This window comes from Haliaeetus albicilla, chromosome Z, assembly GCF_947461875.1.
Source record: "Haliaeetus albicilla chromosome Z, bHalAlb1.1, whole genome shotgun sequence".
In the NCBI taxonomy this organism is placed as follows: domain Eukaryota; kingdom Metazoa; phylum Chordata; class Aves; order Accipitriformes; family Accipitridae; genus Haliaeetus; species Haliaeetus albicilla.
The window spans coordinates 15,552,994-15,569,688 of record NC_091516.1 but is presented as its reverse complement, the minus strand read 5'-3'; the positions used below and the strand labels follow the sequence as shown (position 1 = coordinate 15,569,688).

The 16,695-nt window shown below is 35.7% G+C and overlaps 1 protein-coding gene across 5 annotated transcripts in view; it reads left to right on the top strand.

Moving 5' to 3' along the window:
* Positions 1 to 16,695, top strand: part of FCHO2 (FCH and mu domain containing endocytic adaptor 2) — a 96,262-nt gene that overhangs the window by 15,592 nt on the left and 63,975 nt on the right. For all 5 annotated transcript variants that reach the window (XM_069776010.1, XM_069776009.1, XM_069776012.1 and 2 more), the window contains exons 3-7: positions 3,584 to 3,658; positions 5,033 to 5,174; positions 5,266 to 5,418; positions 9,544 to 9,648; positions 16,218 to 16,316. In XM_069776010.1, coding sequence (XP_069632111.1) covers positions 3,584 to 3,658; positions 5,033 to 5,174; positions 5,266 to 5,418; positions 9,544 to 9,648; positions 16,218 to 16,316 — 574 coding nt within the window. The remainder of the gene's footprint in view (positions 1 to 3,583; positions 3,659 to 5,032; positions 5,175 to 5,265; positions 5,419 to 9,543; positions 9,649 to 16,217; positions 16,317 to 16,695) is intronic.

Here is a 16,695-nt window from a genome sequence, read left to right as displayed (position 1 = left end):
AGCTAACTGTAATTTGTGGCATATAGTTTGTAGTTTCAAAGCAATAGATGGACTTTAAATATTTGGTGTCTTCTCTTTAGTAAAAATGTTTATGAGTGTCTATGTCTGGGCAGTGAAGCCCTTCACTACCATTGTGAAGTTACTGTGGGATGTCAGTCAATTTCCCAGGAAGTAAATATGGTTCAGTAGCACACATCTATTCACATGGGTCAAACTCTTGATCTCTAAAAAAATTGGATTGGGCAGTACTTCAACAGTATTTTACAACAGTCCAGTTGTCTTGACCATGGTCTGTTTTGCATCTTTGTTTATTGCAAAGAAATGAAGAGATGCTGCACACAATCATCTGTTCCCCTCCTTCCTCCACAGAGTATAGTCTGAATATTATTTTGCAGTACTGTTTTCTGCTAGAAATATATAAGCAGATGAACAACATTTATTAGGAGCCTCCTAGATCTAGTGTTTTTATGCCCTGACTTTTATGTACCTGATTTTTCCCTATGAAAACTAAACTTACATACATTTGAACTTTCTTCACATCTGTCCTTTCATTCCTTTAGAACATATTGGCCTTTTTTTTTTCAGAAGTGGAAACATAGAAGAGCAAAAACTGAAAAGTGCTGGATAGGTAGAGGAAACAGATCCGAGTTGGTGATAATACTTTCAACAAGTTAGAGTACTTAACCTTCGTATGTACTGTTTGACAGTAGTCATCTGGTCAGTCTGGATTGCTGGAGACTCTAGACTAGCCAGAGAATTTGCTTTTTTTATGGAGTGATCTCAAAGAGAAAGGAAAGATGGTTGAGTGTATTTGGATGTACAGACTGCTTAGGGCACAAAGGACATGTTCATATGGAGCCAGTCTCTGTTACTTGTGCTGTTCAGAATAGTGTTTTGGCTGTATGCAGCCTAATTGGGAAGAGTCTATTGTTCCCTTTTCTCCAACCTTAGAAATAGTAATAAGGAAAGAAAAATTGTATAGGATGTGGGAAAATGTTTTTTTTTAATTATAGTCAGCTGAAGGATTTTTTGAAGTTTTTTCTTTCAAAACTTCTGTAAGAACTTTCTGAAATTGCAAAGTTGTTTCCTCTGAAAAAAACCAAAAATGTTTGAAATGTGTTCATTTGTAATAGTATAATATTTCTATACTGTATCTGCTGTTCCAACTGGATATTCCTAGAAGGAGCAGAAGGTTTCCTCCTTGGCTGTGTTCAGTTAGTCAATACCAATTACATTTTCAACAGTGTTGTTTCACTTTTTCATTTTTGTTTTTTGAATATTTGTTAATGGTCAAGTACTAAAAGAACTAAGAGACAGTTGGATCTGTGGTTCAGAAATACGTAATATAAAAGAATGAATTTTGTGGCAGACAATCTGCTCAATGTTGGTAAATCTTGGGTGGGGCAGAGCTATCTGTCTGCTGAAAGATAGGTATCTTTGTTCTGTTCTTGACAAAGCATCTAGAAATTTTGTTTTTAAAGAAATGAAAATATAAGAAGGTTCAGCTGCCCCCACAGGGTTTTTTTCTTTAAATACTCAGAAGGTTTTGTGGATTAACTGTCTTTGTATTTGGTTGTATTTAACACCTAAACTCTTTATATGTAAGAAACCACTGTGCTCAGATAGGAACTGAATAGGTATCGTGTTGGCTTTTCTCCAGAAGTCTTTCAAATGTTTTTCTGCACCACTTGCCTGTAAGTGTTATGAAAAGAATCTCCTTGATCAGAAGAAACTGGCAATGTATATATTCCCGTTTAACTTTTAAATGTTTAACAGATCCCAAGCAAAGACAGATTTTCAAATGGGTGAAAATTAATTTACTGAGGCGTTCATAGTGTGTTACCTGTACATCAGTGTGCCCTGGAAAGTCAGTTGATAGGACAAATGTAGATATGCCCAACTGGTCAGCAACAGCATCTTTCAGTTGTTAGTGTTTGTAACTGTTGTATGTTGACATTGTGTGGTAAATTGCAGAACTCCATGTTTGTGGAGATTGCTCAGGTAAGAAAAGAGGTGTGGATTTTGGTCAGAAATCTTGTGTTAAAAAAAAGATAAAAAAAGGCACTTACCTCTCAAAGCTAGAAAACTTAGATAGAAGCTATTGTTAATCAAAATATATTGTTCATCACGGTAATTAAAAAAACATCAGTGTCTCTTCTGGGCGTCTGTGCATATGTGCTTGTTGCTGTTCAGTGAGCAAGAATTCCAAACCTTGGAAACTTTAACTTTTTCTTATCATCAAATATATGTACATATGTGGAAGGAGGATAAAATTAATAGACCTTTTTTTATGGTGAATAACTTCACAGTTGTTTGTATGTGAGATTTAAAATGGAATTGAGTTACTGCATTTTACAGTTTAATCCCCTTCTCCAAAGTGCTTGTCCAACTGACTGGAAGTTCAGTAGGTTTAAAGACACGCCCCTCTTTTTCAGGTGACTACTGCTACTTTGTTTCATATTTTCATAATAAAATTATTTTTGTTTGGAAAGTGTTGCTATAAAGGAGAAATAAAAACCTCTGCCTCAGCAATAAGTGGTTATAGTCATGGTATAACTTGAGAGAGGGGTGAATTCTTCATGTCCCTTTTTTCTCTCTTTTGCCCCTGAGTAAAGGAATTAAACAATGGGAAAGAAATTGCTTCAAGCTTTTGCATTTTCAAGAAAAGGCGATTACAGTATTTACTCAAATCTAGGATGCTTCTAAATCTAAGGTGACACTATATATTGCATATTGATCTAGAGTGGAAAATTAAAATAGCGTGTATCTTTATCTTAGTAATAGGAAGGTGAGGAAGATTGATGGGGGAAGGACTTGCAGGGAGCCACTGCTGTGATATGTTGTGTGTGACTGCTATTCCATTGCAATTGCCCCAGCAGAGGCTCTAAGGAGGAAATCTGTGCTGACCCTTGGATTTTGAATCTCCAAAAGACTAGTAAAAGTGTGGGTTTGAGTGCAGGAAAATATAATGAAACTTGATGTGAGGAAGAGGTTTTCCAAAATGAATCAGAATGTATTGAGACAACCTTCTTTAAAAATAAGTATAAACAGTAGAACACGATACTTTTCATTGCTGTTATTTTGTTTTCCAAACTCAAATATTACTATGCAAAGAACTTAAACAAAAACCCAACATCCCCCCCTCTACAAAAAGATTAGACAAGGCCCCGTTTTATTCAATGTGATTGCTTATATTTGATTTTGTTGCTCTGTAAATCTCTGGTGTTTAGACAGTGTTAGGTGGATGATTTTTACATCACTTTGTTCTGACTGTTACTAAAGAATGTTAAAGGGAGAGGGGAACAGCAGAGAGTATAGGAAGGAAGGAATCATCTTTTAAAGGTCTTGAGTCCCTAGGTTTTATTTGTTTCTGTTCCCTGCAACACTGTCAGAGGGTTCTCAGATTTATTTTTTTTTAAATATACTTCTTTGATTTCGCATATAGTTTTTGAGGGGTCATTAAAATGGAGTCATTTCCAGCTGAAGTACAAAGTCCTCTTTTTTGGACCTTTAGAATGCATATTCATCTGTCTTCAAATATCTTTAAAATTTCGATTATGCTTTTGATGGCTTTCTTTGACAGGGCTACAATAGAGGAGGCATATTCAAGGTCAATGACAAAACTAGCCAAGTCAGCAAGCAATTACACACAACTTGGGTAAGTAAGTGTACATAAGCGAGAAATAAATAACTGCATACATGTTAAGAATCAAGTTTGATTCTGAATGTTTTATTGATGATGTCGAAGGTAGCATAACTTTGCCACCTTTAAAGATGATTGTTAGCTCTTCAGTAATCATGCAAAATATCATGCAGCTAGGAGAAAAACAAAGACACTACAGTTCTTTATTCACGGTTTAAAAAAAAAACAAAGCCCAAACACGGAGGAACTGTCTGTTGCTCTGTGTTTAAGATTGGGTTCTCTTCAGACATAATAAAGAACGTGACTTTTTGTTCTCTGCTCCCAAGCCTATGGTAATTATTCTGAAGAAAGAACATATGGTCCACAAATGTGGCAGTAAATTTATTTATTTATTTCTATTATTTCTGCTTTCTGGAGTATTATTTCTGTCCTCAGAGATGTTAAGAATGAGACTTTTCAATAGATTTATTCCATAGTTTAATGCAAGTTTTATACAAGGGGTATGTTTTTAAAAAATGGAATGATTAATGGATGGTTTTTCATTAGAAAGATTATGCCAGTGAGAACTCAGACTTCTTAGATGAGGCTAGATTTTTTTTTTATTTGTACTAATCACAGCTAGAAATATGGGGAGCTTTTGTCAGTGGATAATTTGATACCAGTTGTTGCTGCTCTTCTAAGGTTCTGTATGTGCATGTTAGTTTAAACATCAGTGCTTTAAAGGCTATGCGTAGTATTGGTTTTTCAGCAGTATTAACCAGGAAACTGAGGTAGGACTGTATCTTTAGAATAGCTGCAGAAGTCCATTCAGTACAGAAATCTCAATCTGAGGAAAGACGCATCCCCCACCTTCCTTTGCCATACAGTTAATCTCTTAATCAGTAAATCCCTTTAAGTGGCAGACCATCTTTGCTAATATTTTTGTCCTGTATCTTGTGCCTGTAATGATGTAAGACAACTAGAAAATTAACTAACCAAGTAATTTTGGATTTGTTTGCACTATTCAAGTATACATGTAAAAATACTTTAACATGTTAAATTATTTTGAGCTGCTCTCGCATCGTCTTTAGGAATACCACTTGGCATTATTGTGTGCTGATGACAGAGCAGATTAAGTGAACTTTGCTGTGTTTTACTCATTAGACTTAATACAGGTAAAACATGGAAAAATTAGTAGATAGCATTCCAAGTACATTTGAAACATATTTTAAGAATTTGTAGCAGTTGTTGGGGTTTTTGTTTGTTTCAGTTTTAGGAACAGAAATGAACTTCTGTAAACTTATCAAATATACTTTAGCAGTATTAAAAAAAAAACCCCACAAACGAAACCATAGCCAACTAAAAGAAGAAAATCCAGATGGACAGTAAATATTATTTTCCTCAATCTAGGACATTTGCACCAGTTTGGGATGTTTTCAAATCCTCAACAGAAAAACTAGCAAGCTGTCACTTGGATCTTGTGCGGAGATTACAAGAGCTAATAAAAGAAGTTCACAAGTATGGAGATGAACAAATCAAAGCTTATAAAAAGGTTATTAATTTTTTTTCTTATGCATGTCCAATGACTTGTTAACATTAAAATAAAAATCGGGGGGTTTTGACAACTTTGTGATATTTGGCAGACTAAAGAAGACGTTTCAGGAACATTGGAAGCAGTGCAAAATATTCAAAGTATCACTCAGGCCTTACAGAAATCAAAGGAAAACTACAATGCAAAGTGTGTTGAACAAGAACGTTTGAAAAAGGAAGGAGCAACACAGAGAGAAGTTGATAAGGTAGTTCTGTGACATCTTACTTTAATTCATTGTGTTGTCAATCAGTAACGTGTTCACCTTGTATTAGTAAGGGAAATGCTCAGAAAGGGCTAAAAGCAGTTAAAAGTAGTAGTTGTGGCTATTTCATAATGTCCATATTCTGAATGCCTAGTTATGTTTTGTTGACACTTACTTCCTTATGTGTTCTAACTGCACTACAGTTCTAATTCTTTATTTTGTAAATACCTGCATCATATGATAGTTTTGTTTAGTGACTTTTACAGAAATTGTGTATAATTGTTTCAGCATATATTATGTTTTTGGATAAATTTCCTTAGGTAAATATGCAAACACTCAATGTCCTTGTTATTGAATTAAGAAGTAGGAGGTTTTGTGTTGTTCCTTCAGTGAGACAAAGTAGCTAATTACACCAGTATTTGAAGTCTGTTCCATTGAGAAGAAAACAAGTTAACCTTGCTTTCAGTGCTAATTTAAAAGGTTCCAATTTCATGGACCAAAACTCCAAGGGATGAGTATCTTGATGTTGTATTTAGTACTGTCCTTGTCTTATGGGGGAGTTTGATCCATTCACAGAATCACAAAATGGTTAGAGGTTGGAAGGGACCTCTGGAGGTCATCCTGTCCAACCTTGCTGCTCAAGCAGGGCCACCTTGAGCCAGCTGCCCAGGACCACATCGAGACCGCTTTTGAACATCTCCAAGGATGGAGATTCCACAACCCCTCTGGGCAACCTGTTCCACTGCTCGGTCACCCTCACAGTAAAAGAAGTGTTTCCTGATGTTCAGAAGGAACCTCCTGTGTTTCTGTTTGTTCCCATTGCCTCTGGTCCTGTCACTGGGCACCACTGGAAAGAGCCTGGCTCTGTCTTCTATGTACCCTCCCTTCAGGTATTTATATACATTGATGAGATCCCCCGTAAGCAATCTCTTCTCCAGGCTGAACAGTTCCAGCTCTCTCAGCCTCTCCTCATGGGAGAGACACTCCAGTCCCTTCATCATCTTTGTGGCCCTTGGCTGGACTCTCTCCAGTATGTCCGTGTCTCTCTTGCAATAGACAACCCAGAACTGGACACAGCACTCCAGGTGTGGCCTTACCAGTGCTCAGTAGAGGGGAAGGATCGCCTCCCTCGACCTGCTGGCATCACTGTAACCTTATCCTGTTTTCAGGAAACTAAGTAGTAGAGGAAAGAGGTCATATTTCTTTGTCTCTAACCGTGTCTTCTCTTTTTAAGTCTTGATACCTCTGCCTCTTTCCATTTCAATTACCTGACCTGTGAAGGACTCTGTTCTTGTTAGAATGATCTTAGTGCCTTTTATACTGCTATCTTGATGTAGCAGATAGAATTGGTTATTGTCTTTCACTGATGACAAAAGTGATCCTGTTGACCATGTTCTGATTGTTTTATCTTTGATATAAATCTAGTTTTGTTTCCTAGCTTCTGTCTCAAATGACAATGTTGGATTCTAGACATGAATCAGAAATAGGTGGGTTGGCAGATGTTTTCCTTCCTGTCTGTTCAAAGTATAGTTTTTCTGAATTCTTGTAAATAGATTGAAACCTCTCAGTAGGAAAAATTGACTTGATGGAAAGGCTTGTTTTTAAGATGTAACGTTATCCATGTTCAGCTGGAAACAAAAAAATGTTCAGTCTAACTGATACCTACATGAGAAGGGAGAAAGAAGAAGCACTTTAGGATGAAGGCCACTTTTTTACTGTTGTATGCATCTTCCCTAGATACTTCTGTTTGAACAATTAGGCCATAGTCGAATGCTCTGCGAGTACTTAAAAAATGTTTCCAGTGGGAGCAGGTAAAAGTGATCGTTACATCTCTTCAGTCATGTCTTTATTCAAGTTTATACTTGTAATTTCAGAAACATGGTGGCAAAGATTGTATTAATTTATTTTTCCTTTGGCAGAGAATAGGTTTATTACTTTTAGCACAACATAAAAAATGTTTTCTATCAAAACTGCAGAATAACTATTTTATCGAAAGCAGGGGATCTGCACCAATATGCTAAGAGCTTATCACAAAGCCAGATACTTGGAGAAATACCTTATTGAAGAATCTGAGAAGGTGTTTGAGACCTTGCAATTTTCATTGCAGCTGAAAGTTAGTGTTAACTTGTGTAATAATTTCCTGTTGTTCTTTGACATGTGAACTTCTCTATTTATAGTGACTTGACAAAAAATTCTTGACTGATCCTTATTCTTTCACTTACTGTAAATCTGCTAGAGTTCTAGCAATTGCTGCACATGAGAATAGACACATCTTGTTTTCAGAAGAGATTACTAGTTAATCATACAATGTTCATGTGCTTTATCATTTTGTCTGTCCTGCTGAGTAGTTGTTTTATGTAGATGCTCTTCAGCACATAACACTCAGATTCTGCTCATCATTAAACATGATTACAAGAGACAGAATGTTTTGGTTTTGTCAAAATCCCATGCATATGGGGTTCAATTACATAATGCTTTACAAAAAAACTTATTTTTGAAGCCTTTAACTTGGCATTTCCTTCCTTTTCAACAGTTAAGTTTGAAATCATCTTATTGCAAAGCCGTCTTAATTATTTTTAAAAGCAAGTGTTCATAGAGCACCTTGTGCTTTCAGCATAGTAAATGGCATTTGGGAAACAAGATAAGACTATTTTCTTCTTGGCAATTCACCTGTGTGAATATGCAAGAGTGAGAATCATGAAGTAAAATTCAGGACAAGTAACTGATAGGTTTGATCCAACCAGTCATGTTCTCCTTTTAATGCCTGAAGGATTCATATTCTTCATACAGTGAAGTATTTTCAGGCTCTGTTATGCTGGGTTTAGGAGACTACGTAACAAAGATCTACTTAAGCTTTCTTTGTAACTGGAAAAATGGAACTGTAGCTTTGGTTCCTCTTCCTTTGAAGTCATGGTTGATGTTTCCCCAGGTGAACAAGTGCTAATGCTATAGTGTTACTCATGATTTTCAATTATTTCTCTCTCTGAAATTGCAGAATATAACTCTCTCTTTCCAGAGGGCATCTTTGTGTTAATTAATATGAAGTTATAGATAATGGTCAGCTTCACAATTCATTGCATGTGAGACAGATGAAATTAATTTAAAAGAGGGGAGGACTAGAACAAATAGTAAATACACAGCTGTCTTTAGTGGTGTCATTAACAATTCAGGAATACTTTTGAGTTACAGCTGATGGGAAATTTCAATGAGGGAAAGTAGGCATGTTGAACAAAACAGCTAGAAAAAAAGCTGGTGTTCAAGATTATTTTTATTTTCATTGGCTTTTAACTTGGAAATAGCAAGGATATCAAAGGTTTGAAAAACTCCCATCTCGTGTGTGTCATGCTGTAAACTTTGAAAATAACTTTTTCTCTACCAGAATCACTTCATTCAGTTTTGTTCTCCATGTAATATTGGGATTCTCCTGGTTTTGTTTTTTTTTTTTTCTTTTAAGAGTATTAAACTCCCAGAAATATGATTCAGGTTTATTAGCAACAAATAATGAAAAAAGAATCAATAAATTATAAAGCCAAAAAGGACTATTATGAACAACACTCAGCTGCATAAATCTAGCCATCACTATATTCTGCATTATGTTTACTTTCAATTATATCTCTTAATCTTAAAATTTCCTTTGGTGTAACGCCTGTACTTTTGAATTTCTTAATTTCTGACAGAGAACTGCACCTTCTTGTTTTTTTTGACTGTTGACTCTTTCAGAATTGCACAAATAACGGTTTGCTCTGTGTTCCAACCCTTCCTTCCTGTTCTTCTGTTCCCGATCTAAATATTTGACAAGAGCTAATTAATTAACTTTAGCAATACAAATTTTATTTCAAAATAAGTATATTATAAATTTGTAATTGCTAATAAGGGGAAGAGATTTAAATGAGGTAATTGCTTTGTTACCTTTTTATGTAGTTTATATATAGCTTTAGACAGAAATCTCTAATGGCTTGAAACTGAGTTATTTGGTGGTGGTGAAATTTTGTAATGATACTTCAGTGTTTTTATATGCCCCTGAATATTTTTTATAGGTCATCCTAGGCTTTCTTTTAATAGTGACTTGAAAAACCTTGGATCAGATTGTACGTGTGACATTTGACACTTCTTTGTACTGATCTACAGGCAGCAGTTAAATCAAAAAAAGCTACAGATACCTATAAACTATATGTGGAGAAATATGCTGCATTTAAATCTGATTTTGAACAGAAAATGACAGAAACTGCACAGGTAAGTGTTATATTAAATGAGTTACCTTTAGAATAGATTATTATATGCTATTTCATCTCTGAAGACATCTGAAATCAAAGGGTTTGAAAAACTGGTTCAATAGAATGATCTACTTTGGAAATTGATATGAGCAATAATGTCAGAAGTAATATGTTTGAAGGGCAAACATTGACCATGTATGTTGTGATGGCACTGTCCTTGAATGACACAGTTTAGCACTAGCACTCTAGAAAGACTTTTTGAAGAAATTTTTAGGAAGAAAACAAAATGAACTTCCAAAGGTCTTGTAGATGCATTTTGATCATGTGGGAAGCCTCGTGGACTGCTGTACACCCAGAACTCATTCATAGGAGTTTTAATGTTGGGCTCCATCATGGTTTTTTCATTATCATTCCAGCAAAACAGTTTAGTTACAGGTTTTTAAAGTGTCTTTCTAGGGTTTACCTGAGGTTGTGAAAAGCCTTTAAATCTGTTCAAGTTTCTGGTTTTTTTTAAAGACTTTTAATCTGTACTCCAGAGGATATCAAGTTCTCTGTATATGCTGCTTCTTATTACGTTTTAAAGTTTCTTTTTCAAATCTGTTGATAGCAGACTTTTTCCATGGCCCCAGATTTCGGAAAGCAAACTTCCTAATTTCTGCTTTTAGTAGTAATAGTTAGTTGAGGGCTGGTTGGCATATTTATTTGTATACATTTCTTGGCTTAGTAAAGCTTTTACAAGATAGGAATTTTTTTCTGGTTGAAAATTCTTTGCTTTTTTCATTAGTTTCAAAGCTTAATTTTTAGGCATAAATGGAATTATTAGGGAGGTTCAGTCATACTTATATTTTTAACATACAAGTCTTAGGGTTTTCCTTAACTCCTTGGAAATTAAGATTTCACAGCATGAGGATTGTGTAGGCTGACTTGTAAAAAGCTCCCCTGTCCTAGACTATAAACTGCTTTCCTACTTTGAGAACTTCATTAGAATTTGATCTACTTCATCTCTAAATAGATACTGAACACAGCTGTAAGAGAAAGGATACCACATACATCACATACCAGAAGTCTTCCCTCCCACCCCACAGTCCAGGCATTTGCAACAAAGAAGTGCTCAGGCATGCTACTGCAAAATTCTGCTTTTAACATGACTGTTACATTAGGAGTCTTGACAACCTTCCCTTGAAGAGTTTGCAGAAGGCATCTTTTTGTGTAGTATCCTGAGTCAGTTCTGGCTGAAGGAGCTCTACTCCCTATGCTTTTCTTTTCAGTTTGAGTTAAATTTGGTTATGTACATTATTTTCCTCTCCTTTAAAAAAAATCTGTGACTTCTAAATGCTTTTTCTATTATTATTGTGGAGTATAAAACAGTGATGATTGCAGTTACTCAGTGGTATAAAAAGGCTTTATTAAAAATAAAAGTTTAACAAGAAAATTCATGGGTACCATGGTCTAGGCCATATCACCTCTGATCTGTGGAGCTGTGTTTTCACTACATGTTTTAAGTTAGCATTGCTGTCAAAAGTAGCAGTTGTCCTATTTCCATGCTTCTTCCTTTGTCGAGTGTTTGTGTGAGGAGCTACCTTGTAGAACTAATCCAGCTAAAACTAATATGTGAAGGAAGGTTGGCTTAACCCAGAAGAGACCTGCAGTCTGATTTATTAAGAGATCACACAAGCATTTCTGCTGCCACAAAGGCAGAGGCAATGTGGTACCAAGGGTAGAGAATTGCATCTTTAAGCTGGTTTAACATGTGACACTGACCTGGACTCACTTGCATATGTGTCCACCTTACACATTTACGTCTGTTGCCTTAGTATTGTGTGTCTGTCACTGTACCTTAAAATATTTGCATATCAGTTATCCCTAGGCAATTTGACTGGCAATAGGATTGGAATTGGCATGTGTGATTACAAGCCCTTGAGAATTTGGAGACTTGGCAACCTTTTTAAACTTAACTAATATGTATCTTGAAACAATTCTTGGAAACAAGTGAAATATAATAGCAACAAAAGAATCATTGAAGTGTAACATTCCTCCTGGAGAGTTTCCAGAAATAAAAGTAGGTGGAATCAAACTGACATGTGAACACATACTGCTACTACCCAAAATGGTAACTTTTTTGTGGTGTTCCTGTTACTGTAATTATTGTATTTGCTCAGTAAGCATTCCAGTAACTCCATCATTGTGTGGTTTGTATAAATTGTAGTGCAGCCTGACTTTTGCTGTAGGCCACACCTTTTGCTAGAAAGAAATCAAATAATACCAGAAAAAATACTGAACTGTTTCATTTATTTGTCTCAAGTCATATACAAGTGTGGCTTTTCTGGATCAAGAAGTTCCTGCCCTGTTTGTTATTTACCTTGCTCTGGAAGTTACTGAACCCCACTGAAACAGATCCTGTGAATGCTTCTGATCCACTGCAGAGCAAGTTCAATCAGGTTGCTTTAAATCTTTACTTAGTCCCACAAAAGCTGTCTGCTGTCTATTCCTTACCATACAAGAAAGAGGCTGTGTTTATACAGTTGACTTACTGCTTTCTGAAACAACAAGAAAAAATTTAACAAATATGACTTCAATAAGCTGGCCTTGCTAAATTGCACTGTAAACTCGTCCCCAGTGAGCAAGAAAGCTGTCAGTAATGAACAGGAGTTTTTTTAGAACTGACAGAAGATGAACATGAAGAGTATTTGAAATGGATTTCATTGTCAGTGAATTAGTGAAGGAAAATGTAGGGGCTTTCAGCAAGCAAACTAGCTGGGCTTTTCATCATGTACTAAAAAAAAATCCATTTAAATAATCCACTACAACAAAAGAATGAGAAAAATAAAAGCTTATTTTGTATACAGAGACAGAATATGAAGGTGCTCTTTGTTCAGCTTTCATATTTGTGTTATTAGGTGGGTATTACCTATTTAAACCAGGCTGCAACATAGAGAGGGGGAAAAAAGTCTTTTTCTATATCAGCTGTTACAGCTGGGAAAACCTCACCATGTTTTTGGGCTATTTTGATTTGGCAGGGGCAGGGGGGTGGAGCAGAGGATGACAGGACAGGTGCAGTTAGGATCTTTTGGGGTTGGGTTGGGCTTTTTTCTCAATAAAAAAATGGTACAAAGTCACCTCGCGCTACAAACCATACTTGTCTAAATGTCCTTAGTTCCTTAACTGCAACAACCGTTTTACATAAAATTTAAATTTTCACTTAATGTGATAATGGACACCTGGAAACTTTCCACAGCTGTCCCCATTGGAAATTAAAATTGCCATTCTGCCAGTGTAAGTCTTATCTGTGGAATTTGTTTTAAGTATAATGGCATAGTTGCATCTACAGTTTGGTTGCAGGAGGTCTACTTTAAAGATGATGTGATAGGAAAAACAGCAACACCCATGAATAAGTGGAAGCCGACTTGTATATGAAGAACACCCTAGATCATCTTAATTTAGAGTATATTTCACTTGAAATATACTAGTTCTGAAAATGAAATCAAAGAGGAGTTGTTAGCATTGTCAGCTGTTTCAGTGCAAAATCAGTTGGCTTAGCTTAAATCTGTTTTATACTGTTCACATACTATTTTTCTGAGGACAAACATCTTGAATTGCTGTGGCATTATTCTAGGTAATCATGTAGTAATGTCCTCACTTAGCTGTCCTCTTTTCTTAGTTAAGCTCCACCAATCTTGTTGCATAAATTTTATGTATTTTTCCTCTTGTCATTTACTCTCTAACCTGCAGTTATCAAAGTGAAATGGCTTGTGATACGTGATTTTGAGAGGTTGAATTTTGAAACATATGATCTTCCTAATCTTGAATTGCAAATTATGGGTTTTGTTGCGATAAACATGGAAGGTTTTATTGTGATTAAAGAAACAGGAAAATATAGTTCACTGTTGTTTAGAAATCGGATATGACAGAAATTCCTCATGTTGAAAGATTTTTCTGAGTGAAGCTATAGTTGTATTATGCAATTGCTATGCAGTTGCTAAGAAAACATGATGTCTTATTTGCTGGATTTTCCACCTTGCTAGAAGCTTCTTTTAAAATCACATAGCACAGTCAAACATTGGAAGGGATCTAATAGCTGAAAGTGCTAAATTATTCTTTAGAAGTCCTTCTGTCTTATCTAAAACTGAGTAGAGTTGACTTTGGATGATTTTGCTGTTGAGCAGTCTGCATACAAATAAAGTTCAAGAATGAGTAATAATTCATTTTTTAAAAACATTGTAAAACTTACAAGAAAACATACATGTTTATAAAAAGGAGCAATGCTTAGTTAAACTGTGTATACTAAGTTGGACAGCTAAATATCCTGTCAACAATTTTTCATTTGTATTGTAGCTTAAAACACTGAGTAGTGGCTTGCATTTGTTGGGTCATTAACATTACAGATTCATTTCAATGCATCTTTTTAAGGTGGACTGATCTTTCAAAAGTGAAAGTAAACAATTCAGTTAATGATTATACCGGTGATATGAATGATGTGGTTGTATTATAGGACTGTTGTGGTTTAACTACAGCCAGCAACTAAGCACCACACAGCCACTTGCTCACTCCTGCCCCAATGAGGTGAGGGAAAGAATCAGAAGGGTAAAAGTGAGAAAACTGGTGGGTTGAGATAAAGACAGTTTAATAGGTAAAGCAAAAGCTGCGCACACAAGCGAAGCAAAACAAGGAATTCATTCACTACTTCCCATCGACAGGCAGGTGTTCAGCCATCTCCAGGAAAGCAGGGCTCCATCACCTGTAACAGTAACTTGGGAAGACACATGCCATCACTCCAAACGTTCCCCCCATTGTTCTCCTTCCCCCAGCTGTATATGCTGAGCATGACGTCATATGGTCTGGGATATCCCTGTTGTCAGCTGGGGTCAGCTGTCCCGGCTGTGTCTCCTCCCAACTTCTTGTGCTCCCCCAGCCTGCTCACTGGTGGGGTGGGGTGAGAAGCAGAAGAGGCCTTGACGCTGGGTAAGCGCTGCTCAGCAATAACTGAAACAACCCTGAATTATCAACGCTGTTTTCAGCAAAAATCCGAAACTTAGCCCCATGCTAGCTGTTATGAAGAAAATTAACTCTATCCCAGCCAAAACCAGCACAAGTACCTAGCTTTATTCTTTGATCAGATCCTCTTTGTATTATGTACTGTACAAGGCCAAGATGGCTCTACTTCAAAGGCTTTAAATCTTAAGTATAAAACAATAAACAAGAAATAAGGAAACAACTGGGGGAGGGGAGTGCTTTCAACTGACATAAGAGGCAAAAAAAAAATCTCTGAACGGTCAACTTTTTTGATATGCATTATAGAGAAGAGTTTAAAGGAGACTGGTACCTCTGTTTTGCAGAGTTTTATGGGGAGCTCAAACCAAACATGAAGGAAGCATCATTGGCATAACCTCAAAAGTTGGCTGTGTGTTTAGGTTAAAATTAGGTAGTGGAAACAGGCACACATTGGAAAGATGCGTTGTGAACATGTGTTGATAACCTGATAGTGACTGAGAGCAGATACTATAGAGATGGACCGTAGATAGTTTTGAAAGGCTACAGAGGATGACCATATCCTCTGTAATTAAGAGGAAGGCTGTTGGAGAAGAAAAAAGTTATTCTGCTTGATTGATGGCTAGAGAGATATATAAGTATGGTAAAAGAAAGATTGAGAGCTTAGAAGTCAGAGATACTTGACTTGTTACTATGGAGTTCTGTTTGTGAATCAGAGTACCAGGAGGTGTGAAATGTGGAGAGATGGTCTTCAGAGAATCCTGTACAAATTGGAGAGAGGATTAAGTGGTGCTCCAAAGTTGGACGCACATGAAAGGGCAGTCACAGAAATAGGAAGAGAACTAAGAAAGAGCAGAAGTAAACAAAGATTTCAAGACAATTATGGTTGACTGTTGCAGAGAATGAGGCCGTTTTTAGTTCTGATCTTTGGCTAGGAATGGGTAATTGAAAACATTGGAAGTGATTTTAAAATGGCTGTCAGCTGGAAGTCTGGGTAAAATGGAACAAACTGCAAAGATTATATACAGTGAGTTTAAAGATCAAACAAATGAATCATATTTAAAGAAGAAAAGGATATAGATTTAACTAGAAAAAGAGAAAGCATGTGTATATTGTGAGCAGGAGGAGAGGGTGCTAAGAAGGAAAAGCAAAATGGATCCAGAAATAAGATTTCTGGGTTTAGATGAAAAAAAGACTCTTAAGTAATGGAGAAAAGACTTTTTTAAAAACACTCTCTAACCCCATTTTCTTTTGGTAGAAATAGGTCAGATTTTTTTGAAAAATCAAGATAGATGAAAGTTTAAAGAGAAAGTAAAAAACCTGGGTAATGGTTCTTAAAGGATATATTCTATTTTAAATAGTACATTTTCTAAATAAAGTACATTATTTCATAACTGTGAATTCTGTGAATTTCTTAAACATTGTAATTACCATGATCAAGATCTGGGAAAACAAACAAACAAACAAACAAACAAACCACAACAAACAAACACGGGGTGGTGGGGGGCTGATGTCCACTTAGTGTACTTAATTATTAAAATTTAAGGTTTAGTATTTCAAGAAAAGTTTTCATTATGATTAATTGCTTGTATTCGTTTACAGAAATTTCAGGACATTGAAGAAACACACCTTCTTCGTATGAAAGAGATTATAGAATCATTGTCAAATACCATAAAAGAAATTCATTTACAAATAGGAGAGGTAATTTTTATATTATCATTTGTTTGATTGGATTATGCTATGTATTTTTCTTAAGTATTAAATGGAACATTTCTTACTGTGTTTGTGGTAATTACAAGATTACATCTTTCAAATGATGGTAAATTCAACATAAGCTCAAAGTTTTATGGCTTCCTGTTGCATTTATAAGTTTAGTATCGTAAAATTTACAGAAAAATTTTGTCTTAACAAAACAAAACATTTTGACAATTTGAAGACTTTTTAGTTTATTTCAAGGTTCTGTTCCCTAGATATGAAATTAGCACTCATTTCACACATAATCGGGATACTTGTGCTTTTCTTTGACTAAAACTTGAAATTATATCACTCTGAAAAGTTTCCAAATTTTTTATACACTTTG